General features: G+C 36.8%; 1 protein-coding gene across 1 annotated transcript in view; it reads left to right on the top strand.

Moving 5' to 3' along the window:
* LOC128636150 (zinc finger protein 420-like) overlaps positions 1–16645 on the top strand; it is a 66748-nt gene extending 50103 nt beyond the window's left edge. Inside the window, exon 4 of the mRNA XM_053689199.1 lies at positions 13177–16645. Coding sequence (XP_053545174.1) covers positions 13177–15551 — 2375 coding nt within the window. The 3' untranslated portion in view covers positions 15552–16645. The remainder of the gene's footprint in view (positions 1–13176) is intronic.
* The last annotated feature ends 832 nt before the right edge of the window (positions 16646–17477 follow it).

Raw genomic sequence — 17477 nt, 5'->3', positions numbered from 1 at the left:
CTTCCCAGGTGCTGAACCAAAAATGGGCAGACTCCTAAGCTTTCATTCTTGTTTTTCAAATAAAGATAGCAAGAGAACTAAGATAAATTGATAATACGAGTAAATTAGAAAGTTGCTTAAAATTGGTGCGCTATCGGAATCATGAAAGAAAAAATTTGGGGTTAGTATCCCTTTAACGTTCAAGCGGGAGCATTAATTTGCGTTCCTCTCATAATCGAGCCCAATATTAAATAAACAATAATGTTGCCATTCTAAGCATAATAACCAGACCCCACTTATGTACCACTGTTTTAAACACAAAGTACAAATCTTTCTCTCTGGGACCATGGTAAATAAAAGCGAGGATGTTTTTTTAATAAAAGAAAACCATTCACTGTTATCTCTCTTTTTAAGGATAGTAAATCAAGCTTCAAGTTTTTTTTTTACTTAAAGGGACTCACAACTCAAAATTAAACTCTCATGATTCAGATAGAGCAGCAATTTTAAACAACTTTCTAATTTACTTCTATTAACAAAATGTGCACAGTCTTTTATATTTACACTTTTTGAGTCACCAGTTTCTACTGAGCATGTGCAAGAATTCACAGAATATATGTATACGCATTTGTGATTGGCTAATGGCTGTCACATGGTACGTATATGTATTTGTGATTGGCTGATGGCTGTCACATGGTACGTATATGTATTTGTGATTGGCTGATGGCTGTCACATATTGCAGGGGGAGTGGCAATAGACATAACTTTGAAATATGTCTGAAAAATAATCTACTACTCACTTTAAGTTCAGACTAAGGCCTAGATTTGGAGTTTGGCGGTAGCCGTGAAAACCAGCGTTAGAGGCTCCTAACGCTGGTTTTAGGCTACCGCCGGTATTTGGAGTCACTGAAAATAGGGTCTAACGCTCACTTTTCAGCCGCGACTTTTCCATACCGCAGATCCCCCTACGCCATTTGCGTATCCTATCTTTTCAATGGGATCTTCCTAACTCCGGTATTTAGAGTCGTTTCTGCAGTGAGCGTTAGAGCTCTAACGACAAGATTCCAGCCGCAGAAAAAAAGCAGTAGTTAAGAGCTTTCTGGCTAACGCCGGTTTATAAAGCTCTTAACTACTGTACCCTAAAGTACACTAACACCCATAAACTACCTATGTACCCCTAAACCGAGCTCCCCCCACATCGCCGCCACTCGATTAAAATTTTTAACCCCTAATCTGCCGACCGCCACCTACGTTATACTTATGTACCCCTAATCTGCTGCCCCTAACACCGCCGACCCCTATATTATATTTCTTAACCCCTAACTTGCCCCCCACAACGTCGCCGCAAGCTACTTAAAATAATTAACCCCTAATCTTCCGACCGCAAATCGCCGCCACCTACGTTATCCCTATGTACCCCTAATCTGCTGCCCCTAACACCGCCGACCCCTGTATTATATTTATTAACCCCTAATCTGCCCCCCTCAACGTCGCCGACACCTGCCTACACTTATTAACCCCTAATCTGCCGAGCGGACCTGAGCGCTACTATAATAAAGTTATTAAGCCCTAATCCGCCTCACTAACCCTATAATAAATAGTATTAACCCCTAATCTGCCCTCCCTAACATCGCCGACACTTAACTTCAATTATTAACCCCTAATCTTCCGATCGGAGCTCACCGCTATTCTAATAAATGTATTAACCCCTAAAGCTAAGTCTAACCCTAACACTAACACCCCCCTAACTTAAATATAATTTTAATCTAACGAAATAAATTAACTCTTATTAAATAAATTATTCCTATTTAAAGCTAAATACTTACCTGTAAAATAAACCCTAATATAGCTACAATATAAATTATAATTATATTATAGCTATTTTAGGATTAATATTTATTTTACAGGCAACTTGGTATTTATTTTAACTAGGTACAATAGCTATTAAATAGTTAAGAACTATTTAATAGTTACCTAGTTAAAATATTTACAAAATTACCTGTAAAATAAATCCTAACCTAAGATATAATTAAACCTAACACTACCCTATCAATAAAATAATTAAATAAACTACCTACAATTACCTACAATTAACCTAACACTACACTATCAATAAATTAAATAAACACAATTGCTACAAATAAATACAATTAAATAAACTAGCTAAAGTACAAAAAATAAAAAAGAACTAAGTTACAGAAAATAAAAAAATATTTACAAACATAAGAAAAATATTACAACAATTTTAAACTAATTACACCTACTCTAAGCCCCCTAATAAAATAACAAAGCCCCCCAAAATAAAAAATTCCCTACCCTATTCTAAATTAAAAAAGTTACAAGCTCTTTTACCTTACCAGCCCTGAACAGGGCCCTTTGCGGGGCATGCCCCAAGAAGTTCAGCTCTTTTGCCTGTAAAAAAAAACATACAATACCCCCCCCCCAACATTACAACCCACCACCCACATACCCCTAATCTAACCCAAACCCCCCTTAAATAAACCTAACACTAAGCCCCTGAAGATCTTCCTACCTTGTCTTCACCATCCAGGTATCACCGATCGGTCCTGGCTCCGATATCTTCATCCAACCCAAGCGGGGGCTAGACATCCACTGAAGAAGTCCAGAAGAGGGTCCAAAGTCTTCCTCCTATCCGGCAAGAAGAGGACATCCGGACCGGCAAACATCTTCTCCAAGCGGCATCTTCTATCTTCTTCCATCCGGAGCGAAGCGGCAGGATCCTGAAGACCTCCAGCGCGGAACATCCATCCGGCCCGACGACTGATCGACGAATGACTGTTCCTTTAAGGGACGTCATCCAAGATGGCGTCCCTCGAATTCCGATTGGCTGATAGGATTCTATCAGCCAATCGGAATTAAGGTATGAATTTTCTGATTGGCTGATGGAATCAGCCAATCAGAATCAAGTTCAATCCGATTGGCTGATCCAATCAGCCAATCAGATTGAGCTCGCATTCTATTGGCTGTTCCGATCAGCCAATAGAATGCGAGCTCAATCTGATTGGCTGATTGGATCAGCCAATCGGATTGAACTAGATTCTGATTGGCTGATTCCATCAGCCAATCAGAAAATTCATACCTTAATTCCGATTGGCTGATAGAATCCTATCAGCCAATCGGAATTCGAGGGACGCCATCTTGGATGACGTCCCTTAAAGGAACAGTCATTCGTCGATCAGTCGTCGGGCCGGATGGATGTTCCGCGCTGGAGGTCTTCAGGATCCTGCCGCTTCGCTCCGGATGGAAGAAGATAGAAGATGCCGCTTGGAGAAGATGTTTGCCGGTCCGGATGTCCTCTTCTTGCCGGATAGGAGGAAGACTTTGGACCCTCTTCTGGACTTCTTCAGTGGATGTCTAGCCCCCGCTTGGGTTGGATGAAGATATCGGAGCCAGGACCGATCGGTGATACCTGGATGGTGAAGACAAGGTAGGAAGATCTTCAGGGGATTAGTGTTAGGTTTATTTAAGGGGGGTTTGGGTTAGATTAGGGGTATGTGGGTGGTGGGTTGTAATGTTGGGGGGGGGGGTATTGTATGTTTTTTTTTACAGGCAAAAGAGCTGAACTTCTTGGGGCATGCCCCGCAAAGGGCCCTGTTCAGGGCTGGTAAGGTAAAAGAGCTTGTAACTTTTTTAATTTAGAATAGGGTAGGGAATTTTTTATTTTGGGGGGCTTTGTTATTTTATTAGGGGGCTTAGAGTAGGTGTAATTAGTTTAAAATTGTTGTAATATTTTTCTTATGTTTGTAAATATTTTTTTATTTTCTGTAACTTAGTTCTTTTTTATTTTTTGTACTTTAGCTAGTTTATTTAATTGTATTTATTTGTAGCAATTGTGTTTATTTAATTTATTGATAGTGTAGTGTTAGGTTAATTGTAGGTAATTGTAGGTAGTTTATTTAATTATTTTATTGATAGGGTAGTGTTAGGTTTAATTATATCTTAGGTTAGGATTTATTTTACAGGTAATTTTGTTATTATTTTAACTAGGTAGCTATTAAATAGTTCTTAACTATTTAATAGCTATTGTACCTAGTTAAAATAAATACCAAGTTGCCTGTAAAATAAATATTAATCCTAAAATAGCTACAATGTAATTATAATTTATATTGTAGCTATATTAGGGTTTATTTTACAGGTAAGTATTTAGCTTTAAATAGGAATAAGTTATTTAATAAGAGTTAATTTATTTCGTTAGATAAAAATTATATTTAAGTTAGGGGGGTGTTAGTGTTAGGGTTAGACTTAGCTTTAGGGGTTAATACATTTATTAGAATAGCGGTGAGCTCCGGTCGGCAGATTAGGGGTTAATAATTGAAGGTAGGTGTCGGCGATGTTAGGGAGGGCAGATTAGGGGTTAATACTATTTATGATAGGGTTAGTGAGGCGGATTAGGGGTTAATAACTTTATTATAGTAGCGCTCAGGTCCGCTCGGCAGATTAGGGGTTAATAAGTGTAGGTAGGTGTCGGCGACGTTGTGGGGGGCAGATTAGGGGTTAATAAATATAACATAGGGGTCGGCGATGTTAGGGCAGCAGATTAGGGGTACATAGGGATAACGTAGGTGGCGGCGTTTTACGGAGCGGCAGATTAGGGGTTAAAAGTGTAATGCAGGGGTCAGCGATAGCGGGGGCGGCAGATTAGGGGTTAATAAGTGTAAGGTTAGGGGTGTTTAGACTCGGGGTACATGTTAGAGTGTTAGGTGCAGACGTAGGAAGTGTTTCCCCATAGGAAACAATGGGGCTGCGTTAGGAGCTGAACGCGGCTTTTTTGCAGGTGTTAGGTTTTTTTTCAGCTCAAACAGCCCCATTGTTTCCTATGGGAGAATCGTGCACGAGCACGTTTTTGAGGCTGGCCGCGTCCGTAAGCAACTCTGGTATCGAGAGTTGCTTTTGCGGTAAAAATGCTCTACGCTCCTTTTTTGGAGCCTAACGCAGCATTTTTTTGAACTCTCGATACCAGAGTTAATTTTATGGTGCGGCCAGAAAAAAACCCGCGGAGCGTTAACAGCCCTTTTACCGCCAAACTCCAAATCTAGGCCTAAGTGCCAATAAATTGTCTTATCTTGCATTTATTGATAGTGCAAATCTACTGTATTGACTGGTTCTTTAAAGGGACATTATACACTAGATTTTTCTTTGCATAAATGTTTTATAGATGATCCATTTATATAGCCCATCTGGTAGTGTAATTGTAACAATGTATAGTTTTGCTTATTTTTAAACTACATTGTGCTAATTTTCAAACTCCTAACCAAGACCCCATGTTTTACATGTATACTGATGTATACATACTTCACATTGCTTCTGTTTGTATAATGCGTCTATTCATATTCAAGGGAGGGGGAGGGTCTGCTCTCAGCCCCTTTCAGTGGGTGTTCCAGACTAATCTCTTTAACCGAGCTAAATTGGGATCTTCTAAGTAAGTTGTTAAACGGTTTTATACTGGATTTTTCTTTATAGTAGTGTCTATTGCATGAAGTTATATTAAAATTGGTGTATACTGTCCCTTTAAAGGAGAAACTAGTTTTATTTAAAGGGACAGTATACACCAATTGTCATTTAACTGCATGTAATAGACACTACTATAAAGAATAATGTGCAAAGATCTAAAAATCCAGTATAAAACCGTTTAAAAACTTAGCTTCCAGTTTAGCTGTGTTGATTAGGTTAGCAGGAACACGCAGGGAAAGTGGTTCTATAGCAAAAAAAGCAGAACCCCCCCTCCCCCTTCCTCTGCATATAAAAAGACTCTTTACACGAACAGGAGCAAGCTTGTAGATAGACATCAGTATACAGCTAATACTTGTTTAGGAGTCTGAAAATCAGTGCAGTGTTATTTAAAAAATAAGCAAAACTATACTTAAAAAAAGAAAAAAAAAACTGTTAAGGCTGTATAAATGGATCATCTACAAAACATTTATGCAAAGAAATAGCTAGTGTACAATGCCCCTTTAATAAAGAAATACTGTAGAATTTACACCTCTGATAGATGCTAATTATTTCAACACCAAAAAAATCAATAGGTTTAATATGTAATAGAACCTTAGACCTCTCCGAAGTACCTGCAAGAAGTGTTATTTGGTATTATTATTGTCTTTACATATTTTAACATAATATCCAGTGTTCTCCAGGCGGGTGGCATTATAAAATAGCCGGGTGGGAACTGTGTAATACTTTGCAAAATTATAACATTTACTGCCAATTATGTTACTTAAGCTGTCCAAAGCACAAATATAAATTGCATCATTTAACATAAATTGATTTAATGATCATTTGTGCAAAACATTGAAACCATTTAATATTAACTAATATTGGCTTACAGTCTCGTGGTCAGTAAAATCAGCCGGGTGTTGCGCCCGCTAAAGAGACACTGGGGAGAACACTGATATAAATATTACATTTAAAGGGACAGTCTATTGCAGAATTGTTGTTTAAAAAGATAGATAATCCTTTTATTACCCATTCACATATTTTGCATAACCAACGCTGTTATATTAATATAATTTTTACCTCTGTGATTACCTTGTATCTAATCCTCTGCAGACTGCCCCTTATCTCAGTTATATTAATATACCTTTTACCTCTGTGATTACCCTGTATCTAAGCCTCTGCAGACAGTCCCTTATCTCAGTTATATTAATATACTTTTTACCTCTGTGATTACCTTGTATCTAAGCCTCTGCAGACTGCTCCTTATCTCAGTTATATTAATATACTTTTTACCTCTGTGATTACCCTGTGTCTAACCCTCTGCAGACTGCTCCTTATCTCAGTTATATTAATATACTTTTTACCTCTGTGATTACCTTGTATCTAAACCTCTGCAGACGGCTCCTTATCTCAGTTATATTAATATATTTTTTACCTCTGTGATTACCCTGTATCTAACCCTCTGCAGACTGCTCCTTATCTCAGTTATATTAATATACTTTTTACCTCTGTGATTACCTTGTATCTAAACCTCTGCAGACTGCTCCTTATCTCAGTTATATTAATATACTTTATATCTCTGTGATTACCTTGTATCTAAGCCTCTGCAGACTGCTCTTTATCTCAGTTATATTAATATACTTTTTACCTCTGTGATTACCCTGTATCTAACCCTCTGCAGACTGCCCCTTATCTCAGTTATATTAATACACTTTTTACCTCTGTGATTACCCTGTATCTAACCCTCTGCAGACTGCTCCTTATCTCAGTTATATTAATATACATTTTACCTCTGTGATTACCCTGTATCTAACCCTCTGCAGACTGCCCCTTATCTCAGTTATATTAATATACCTTTTACCTCTGTGATTACCTTGTATCTAAGCCTCTGCAGACTGCTCCTTATCTCAGTTATATTAATATACTTTTTACCTCTGTGATTACCTTGTATATAAGCCTCTGCAGACTGCTCCTTATCTCAGTTATATTAATATACTTTTTACCTCTGTGCTTACCCTGTATCTAAACCTCTACAGACTGCTCCTTATCTCAGTTATATTAATATACATTTTACCTCTGATTACCTTGTATCTAAGCCTCTGCAGACTGCTCCTTAAATCAGTTATATTAATATACTTTTTACCTCTGTGATTACCCTGTATCTAATCCTCTGCAGACTGTCCCTTATCTCAGTTATATTATTATACATTTTTACCTCTGTGATTACCTTGTATCTAAGCCTCTGCAGACTGCTCCTTATCTCAGTTATATTAATATACTTTTTATCTCTGTGATTACCTTGTATCTAAGCCTCTGCAGACTGCTCCTTATCTCAGTTATATTAATATACCTTTTACTTCTGTTATTACCCTGTATCTAAGCCTCTGCAGACTGTCCCTTATCTCAGTTATATTAATATACTTTTTACCTCTGTGATTACCTTGTATCTAACCCTCTGCAGACTGCTCCTTATCTCAGTTATATTAATATACTTTTTACCTCTGTGATTACCTTGTATCTAACCCTCTGCAGACTGCTCCTTATCTCAGTTATATTAATATACTTTTTACCTCTGTGATTACCTTGTATCTAAGCCTCTGCAGACTGCTCCTTATCTCAGTTATATTAATATATTTTTTACCTCTGTAATTACCTTGTATCTAAGCCTCTGCAGACTGCTCCTTATCTCAGTTATATTAATATACTTTTTACCTCTGTGATTACCTTGTATCTAAGCCTCTGCAGACTGCTCCTTATCTCAGTTATATTAATATACTTTTTACCCCTGCGATTACCTTGTATCTAAGCATCTGCAGACTGCTCCTTATCTCAGTTATATTAATATACTTTTTACCTCTCTGCTTACCCTGTATCTAAACCTCTGCAGACTGCTCCTTATCTCAGTTATATTAATATACATTTTACCTCTGATTACCTTGTATCTAAGCCTCTGCAGACTGCTCCTTATCTCAGTTATATTAATATACTTTTTACCTCTGTGATTACCTTGTATCTAAACCTCTGCAGACTGCTCCTTATCTCAGTTATATTAATATACTTTTTATTTCTGTGATTACCTTGTATCTAACCCTCTGCAGACTGCTCCTTATCTCAGTTATATTAATATACTTTTTATCTCTGTGATTACCTTGTATCTAAGCCTCTGCAGACTGCTCCTTATCTCAGTTATATTAATATACTTTTTATCTCTGTGATTACCTTGTATCTAAGCCTCTGCAGACTGCTCCTTATCTCAGTTATATTAATATACTTTTTACCTCTGTGATTACCTTGTATCTAAGCCTCTGCAGACTGTCCCTTATCTCAGTTATATTAATATACATTTTACCTCTGTGATTACCTTGTATCTAAGCCTCTGCAGACTGCTCCTTATCTCAGTTATATTAATATACTTTTTTATCTCTGTGATTACCTTGTATCTAAGCCTCTGCAGACTGCTCCTTATCTCAGTTATATTAATATACCTTTTACCTCTGTGATTACCCTGTATCTAAGCCTCTGCAGACTGTCCCTTATCTCAGTTATATTAATATACTTTTTACCTCTGTGATTACCCTGTATCTAACCCTCTGCAGACTGCTCCTTATCTCCGTTATATTAATATACTTTTTACCTCTGTGATTACCTTGTATATAAGCCTCTGCAGACTGCTCCTTATCTCAGTTATATTAATATACTTTTTACCTCTGTGATTACCTTGTAATTAAAGCCTCTGCAGACTGCTCCTTATCTCAGTTATATTAATATATTTTTATCTCTGTGATTACCGTATCTAAGCCTCTGCAGACTGCTCCTTATCTCAGTTATATTAATATACTTTTTATCTCTGTGATTACCTTGTATCTAAGCCTCTGCAGACTGCTCCTTATCTCAGTTATATTAATATATTTTTTACCTCTGTAATTACCTTGTATCTAAGCCTCTGCAGACTGCTCCTTATCTCAGTTATATTAATATACTTTTTACCCCTGCGATTACCTTGTATCTAAGCATCTGCAGACGGCTCCTTATCTCAGTTATATTAATATACTTTTTACCTCTGTGATTACCTTGTATCTAACCATCTGCAGACTGCCCCTTATCTCAGTTATATTAATATACTTTTTACCTCTGTGATTACCTTGTATCTAAGCCTCTGCAGACTGCTCCTTATCTCAGTTATATTAATATATTTTTTACCTCTGTAATTACCTTGTATCTAAGCCTCTGCAGACTGCTCCTTATCTCAGTTATATTAATATACTTTTTACCTCTGTGATTACCTTGTATCTAAGCCTCTGCAGACTGCTCCTTATCTCAGTTATATTAATATACTTTTTACCCCTGCGATTACCTTGTATCTAAGCATCTGCAGACGGCTCCTTATCTCAGTTATATTAATATACTTTTTACCTCTGTGATTACCTTGTATCTAACCCTCTGCAGACTGCCCCTTATCTCAGTTATATTAATATACATTTTACCTCTGTGATTACCTTGTATATAAGCCTCTGCAGACTGCTCCTTATCTCAGTTATATTAATATACTTTTTACCTCTGTGATTACCTTGTAATTAAAGCCTCTGCAGACTGCTCCTTATCTCAGTTATATTAATATATTTTTATCTCTGTGATTACCGTATCTAAGCCTCTGCAGACTGCTCCCTTATCTCAGTTATATTAATATACTTTTTACCTCTGTGATTACCCTGTATCTAACCCTCTGCAGACTGCTCCTTATCTCAGTTATATTAATATACTTTTTACCTATGTGATTACCTTGTATCTAAGCCTCTGCAGACTGCCCCTTATCTCAGTTATATTAATATACTTTTTACCTCTGTGATTACCTTGTATCTAATCCTCTGCAGACTGCTCCTTATCCCAGTTATATTAATATACTGTTTACCTCTGTGATGACCTTGTATCTTAGCCTCTGCAGACTGCTCCTTATCTCAGTTATATTAATATATTTTTATCTCTGTGATTACCGTATCTAAGCCTCTGCAGACTGCTCCCTTATCTCAGTTATATTAATATACTTTTTACCTCTGTGATTACCCTGTACTAACCCTCTGTAGACTGCTCCTTATCTCAGTTATATTAATATACCTTTTACCTCTGTGATTACCTTGTATCTAAGCCTCAGCAGACTGCCCCTTATCTCAGTTATATTAATATAGTTTTTACCTCTGTGATTACCTTGTATCTAATCCTCTGCAGACTGCTCCTTATCCCAGTTATATTAATATACTGTTTACCTCTGTGATGACCTTGTATCTAAGCCTCTGCAGACTGCCCCTTATCTCAGTTATATTAATATACCTTTTACCTCTGTGATTACCTTGTATCTAATCCTCTGCAGACTGCTCCTTATCCCAGTTATATTAATATACTGTTTACCTCTGTGATGACCTTGTATCTAATCCTCTGCAGACTGCCCCTTATCTCAGTTATATTAATATACTTTTTACCTCTGTGATTACCTTGTATCTAACCCTCTGCAGACTGCTCCTTATCTCAGTTATATTAATATACTTTTTACCTCTGTGATTACCCTGTATCTAACCCTCTGCAGACTGCCCCCTTATCTCAGTTATATTAATATACTTTTTCCCCTTATCTCAGTTATATTAATACACTTTTTACCTCTGTGATTACCCTGTATCTAAACATCTGCAGACTGCTCCTTATCTCAGTTATATTAATATACTTTTTACCTCTGTGATTACTTTGTATCTTAGCCTCTGCAGACGGCTCCTTATCTCAGTTATATTAATATACATTTTACCTCTGTGATTACCCTGTATCTAAACCTCTGCAGACTGCTCCTTATCTCAGTTATATTAATATACTTTTTACCTCTGTGATTACCTTGTATCTAACCCTCTGCAGACTGCTCCTTATCTCAGTTATATTAATATACTTTTTAACTCTGTGATTACCTTGTATCTAACCCTCTGTAGACTGCTCCTTATCTCAGTTATATTAATATACTTTTTACCTCTGTGATTACCCTGTATCTAAGCCTCTGCAGACGGCTCCTTATCTCAGTTATATTAATATACTTTTTACCTCCGTGATTACCTTGTATCTAAGCCTCTGCAGACTGCTCTTTATCTCAGTGCTTTTGACAGACTTGCATTTTAGCCAATCAGTGCTGATTCTTAGGTAACTCCATGTATATATGGCACATATGAACTAACGCCATCTAGCTGTGAAAAACTGTCAAAATGTCATAAGATAAGAGGCGGCCTTCAAGGGCTTTAACATCAGCATATGAGCATACCTAGGTTTAGCTTTCAACAAATGAATACCAAGAGAACAAAGGAAATTTGATGATAAAAGTAAATTGGAAAGTTGTTTAAAATTGCATGCCCTATCTGAATCATGAAAGTTTAGTTTTGACTAGACTGTCCCTTTAAGTGCTGTCTATGGGATACAGTAAATACATTAGCATACCTCCCAACATTTCAGGGACACAGTAGGTTTATAGGGGCCTGTCTTTATTTTGTGGGTGGAACTGTGTTGGCTGTGAAGGGATTGAGGGTGTGTCTGGGTGGTCTGTCTGGGTATTTAGTGGGTGTTTCTGGCTGGGACTATGGGACATTCTGCAAATACGGACATTTTGGAGGTCTACATTAGGTAAGGGATTGCCATGTATGTCTGTGGGCAGGGACACCACGCCTTGCAGGAAGGACTGTAAAATAGAAGGGGACAGTTGTGCCTAGTTCTTAAGATAGATTTAGTCAATTCTGAGGTTAGTAACTAGCATAGTCAGAGTGAACCAGCTAGATCCTATATTGCCTCATTTCTCGCTTCTTCCTCTCGTTCAGTGATGGACAACTTTCTAATGCTTGGGGGGGGGTTGCACAATCTTTGGGGACACTTTTAATGTTGTGGCTATTAATCATGCTAATATTATAATAATATATTTCTCAAACAATGTCCAGTGGCACAGGGTCAGATTTAGGTAAGGTTGCAGGGCAGCTTCTGCTGTTCTCTCCAGAGGGCTCTTTTGAGTTGTGGCCAACTATGAAAATAATCAAAATGTATTGTATTGATGGAACAAGGCAGTCTAATGGCAAAATTATTTTACATTTTAATTATTTAAAGGGACAGTCAACACCAGAATTTTTGTTGATTAAAAAGATAGATAACACCTTTTATTACCCATTCCCCAGTTTTGCATAAACAACACCGTTATATTAATACACATTTTACCTCTGTAATTACCTTGTATCTAAGCCTCTGCAGACTGCCTCCTTATTTCAGTTTTTTTGACAGACTTGCATTTTCGCAAATCAGTGCTCACTCCTCGGTAAATTCACGTGCGTGAGCTCAATATTATCTATGTGAAACACATGAACTAATGCCTTTTAGTGGTGAAAAACTGTCAAAATGCTTTCAGATTAGAGGCGGCCTTCAAGGTCTAAGAAACTAGCATATGAACCTCCGGTTAGCTTTCAACTAAGAATATCAAGAGAGCAAAGCAAAATTGGTGTTAAAAGTAAATTGAAAAGTTGTTTAAAATTACATGCCCTATTTGAATCATGAGATTTTTTTTTGTACTTGACTGTCCCTTTAATGAATAATAATATTAATTTAACATGGCATTGCGTTCTCAATATCAGACAGGTTTACCATGTGTATTACAATATACAGTGATACAAAATGCTGGTTATTTTATCCGCTGGTCTTTTTAATCATTAATTACATAACATGCATTTTTATATTTTATTTTAATAGATGAGTCAAGAATCATAAATGTTTCTGGACAACACAATATTTCCCGTAGATTGGAGAAGACTGGACAAAACACAACTCCCAAAGAATCAATACAACAAACCAGAAAAGTTCTACGTATAATAATTGCGAGAATTACTGCTGAGGAAATAAACCAGTATAAAGAATTAAGACTTGTGAATTCATGCGTAGCTACACTTAATGATAATACACATAAGGAGTGTGCTTCTGAAATTAAGAATCTTAGTATAAAAATGTCTAAAGACCAAAAATGTAACAATGTTGTAGAAAAAGCTAATGAGAATAAACGTGAAAATGCATGCTCCTTGCCATCGCGTAAACCTAAACTAAAGTTGCAAACAAAGAAACGTTTTGTATGTTCGGAATGTGATAGAAGATTTAATTCTAAAGCGCATCTTACTGCACACCTGAGAACGCACACAGGCGCAAAACCGTTCTCATGTTCTGAATGCGGAAAGTGTTTTAGCCAGCTAGCAAATCTTAATAAACACATAAAAATTCATACTGGAGAAAAGCCATTTATGTGTCCTGACTGTGGGAAATGTTTTATTAGCAAAGCTGAACTTGTCCATCACCAAAGAACACACACAAAAGAGAAACAATTTTCATGTTCTGAATGTGAAAAACAGTTTCATAGTAGTGCAGATCTTGCCAGTCATCAAAAACTGCACACAGGAGAAATATCCTTTCGTTGCTCACATTGTGAAAAATCTTTTACTACAAAAGCCTATCTTATTAGACATCAGAAAATGCATACAGGTGATAGACCATTTGAATGTAAAGAATGTGGGAAAAGATTTATAGCCATGAAAGAACTTACCTCACATATTAAAATCCATTCCGGAGAAAAAGCATTTTTGTGTCCTGAATGTGGGAAGTCTTTTTTCTTTCGCTCAAATCTTGTAAAACACACAAAAATTCATATAGGTCATAAACAATTTAAATGTTCTGAATGTGGAAAATGTTTCATTCATAAAGCTGCTCTTATTATTCACAAGAGAATTCACACAGGAGAGAAACCATATGCATGTTCTCAGTGTGAAAAGAAGTTTCCCACAAGCCATCAACTTCTTAACCATGAGAGAACTCATAAAAGTATCAAACCATTTGAATGCTCTTCTTGTGGAAAACGTTTTCTATTAAATGCGCAACTCAGGGTACATCAGAGAATTCATACTGGTGATAAACCTTACAAATGTACGGAATGTGAGAAATGCTTTCATACTAAAGCAATTCTGATAAATCACCAGAAAGTTCATACAGGAGAGAGACCATATAAGTGTTCTCATTGTAGTAGATGTTTTAGAAGCATCACAGATCAGCGAAGACATGAAATGGGTCATACAGGATATAAGCCATTTGCATGTTCTGAATGTGGGAAAACCTTTGTCAGGAATTCAAAACTTGTTGATCACCAGAGAACACATACAGGTGAGAAACCGTATTCATGTACAGAGTGTGAAAAGGCTTTTTCAAGCAAACCAGGTCTAGTTTCTCACCAGAAACTTCACACAGGAGAAAAAATATATTCGTGCTCTGATTGTGAAAAGTGTTTTACAACTAATCAACTACTTCAACAGCATCAGAGAACTCATACTGGAGAAAAACCACACAAATGTTCTGACTGTGGAAAATGCTTTTCTAATAAGGGACACCTTGTGCGACATCAAAACATTCACAAGGGAGAGAAATCCTTACCATGTCCTGATTGTGGTAAAAGCTTTAGCAGCAACGCGTATCTTGTTATACATCAGCGACAACACACGGGAGAAAAGCCATTTGCGTGTCCTGAATGTGACAAATGTTTTACCAACAGCACATATCTTAATGTGCATCTGAGAAAGCATACAGGAGAGAGACCATTTAAGTGCACTGTGTGTGGGAAACGGTTTACCAGTGGCGCTGTTCTTGGTAAACATCAGAGAATGCACACAGCAGAGAGATCATTTGTATGCCCTGAATGTGGTAAAGGTTTTACCAAGAAAGTCTATCTGGCTACACATCTAGCAATACACACAGGTTACAAACCATTTGCATGTTCTGAATGTGGAAAAGGTTTTGTTAATAATTCACAGCTTGTTGTTCATGAGCGCAACCACACTGGCATCAAACCTTTCCCATGCACCATATGTGAAAAAGCATTTACAAGTAAGCGTCTTCTTGCTCGGCATCAAGTAAGTCACCTGGAAACAAAACAATTTGAATGCTCTAAATGTGACCAACGCTTTGCTACTAAAACTTATCTTAATAAACATATGGAAATTCATACTGAAGAAAAGCGATTTGAATGTCTTGAGTGCGGTAAACGTTTTAGAAGACGTGCGCATCTTTATAGCCATCAAAAAGTACATGAATAATAAAAACTAATGACATGATTTGATGGTGGTTGATGTACAATTTTTTTGTTTTTGTTAAACATCTTAAATGGATATGAAACACTGCTCCTGTAAAACATTTTTTATAGTAAATCAAAGAAAACATAAATAGAAACAGATTGTGTTAACAGCAAACAATGTACTTGTTTTCTTGCAAAACGAGCAAATTCTCAGTATAACCACTGCTTATAGTAACTTAAAGAGATACTAAACCCAAAAAAATGTCTTTCATTATTCAGATAGAGCATGCAATTTTAAGCAACTTTCTAATTTACTTCTATTAATTTTTCTTTGTTCTCTTGCTATCTTTATTTGAAAAAGCAGGAATGCAAGCTTAAGAGCCACCCCATTTTTTTGTTCAGCACCTGGGTATCGCTTGCTGATTGGTTGTTAAATGTAGCCACCAATAAACAGTGCTACCCAGGTGCTGAACCAAAAATGGACTGGCTCCTAATCTTACATTACATCTTTTTATTAAATAAAGATATCAAGAGAAAGTTGCTTAAAGTTGCATGGTCTACTCTATCTGAATCACAAAAAAAAATAAAATAGGTTTAATATCCCTTTAAGGTAGCAGTCATGCTCAGAAATTAAGTTGCATTCTGTCTGTTCTGAGCATGGGCAAAAAACCTGACTTCCTGTTTCTCTAGCGTTCACTGAACAATAAGCAAGCTCATGTTGCTCTAAAAGATTTATGACATTAAGTTATACATGCCTTCCTATAGAGACCCTTAGCCCCCTTGTGGGGCTTTGACAGGAAATAATGGACCTTTTTAAAATGATTCAAATTACAATGATTTATTTTAAGTACAACAATGAAACAAACTGTGGTTACATCCCTTTAAGTGCCTTATACAATGCATTTTTTTATTAGGTTAGACATTATTTTACTCTGCTTTATTACTGTATCTAGCTACTATTGTGTAATAAAATTATGCATTGATAAATTGTTAATGTTTTTTAAGAAGTATTTGAGCACATGAGTTTGTTTTGGACTAAATATGATAACCAGATCTTTACATACTTTTGCCGAGCTGACAATCTTCTTTATTTACAATAAAGTTTATCATTAATTACTTGTAGGTGTTTTTTTTTATATTTCCCCTTAGCTCTAGCATAAATGTGTCTAGTTATTTCCGCTGTTGGAGTGATGGCATCTGCATGAATCAATGAGGGGTTAAAGCAGGTTAAGAAACTCTGTATATTGGACATATTTGATTCAGATGGAGCACACAGTTTTAAAAATCAATATACTTATGCACAGACATTTTATACACACACTTTATGAGGCACCAGCTAATACTGATCATGTGCAAGAGATCACAGTGTATACGTATATGAGTATGTGATTAGCTGATGGCTGTTACATGATACAGTTATATACACACTGTCTGAGGCACCAGTTACTGCTGAGCATGTGCAAGAGATCACAGTGTATACGTATATGAGTCTGTGATTGGCTGATGGCTGTCACATGATACAGTTATATGCACACTGTATGAGGCACCAGTTACTACTGAGCAATTGCAAGAGATTACAGTGTATATGTATATGAGTCTTTGATTAGCTGATGGCTGTCACATGATACAGTTATATACATACTGTCTGAGGCACCAGTTACTACTGAGCATGTGCAAGAGATCACAGTGTATACGTATATGAGTCTGTAATTAACTGATGGCTGTCACATGATACAGTTATACGCACACTTACTGAGGCACCAATTACTACTGAGCATGTGCAAGAGATCACAGTGTATACGTATATGAGTCTGTGATCAGCTGATGGCTGTCACATGATACCGTTATATGCACACTGTATAAGGCACCAGTTAATACTGAGCATGTGCAAGAGATCAGTGTATACGTATATGAGTCTGTGATTAGCTGATGGCTGTCACATGATACA

Source organism: Bombina bombina, chromosome 7 (assembly GCF_027579735.1).
Source record: "Bombina bombina isolate aBomBom1 chromosome 7, aBomBom1.pri, whole genome shotgun sequence".
NCBI lineage: Eukaryota > Metazoa > Chordata > Amphibia > Anura > Bombinatoridae > Bombina > Bombina bombina.
This window is presented reverse-complemented; position numbering and strand designations above follow the sequence as displayed.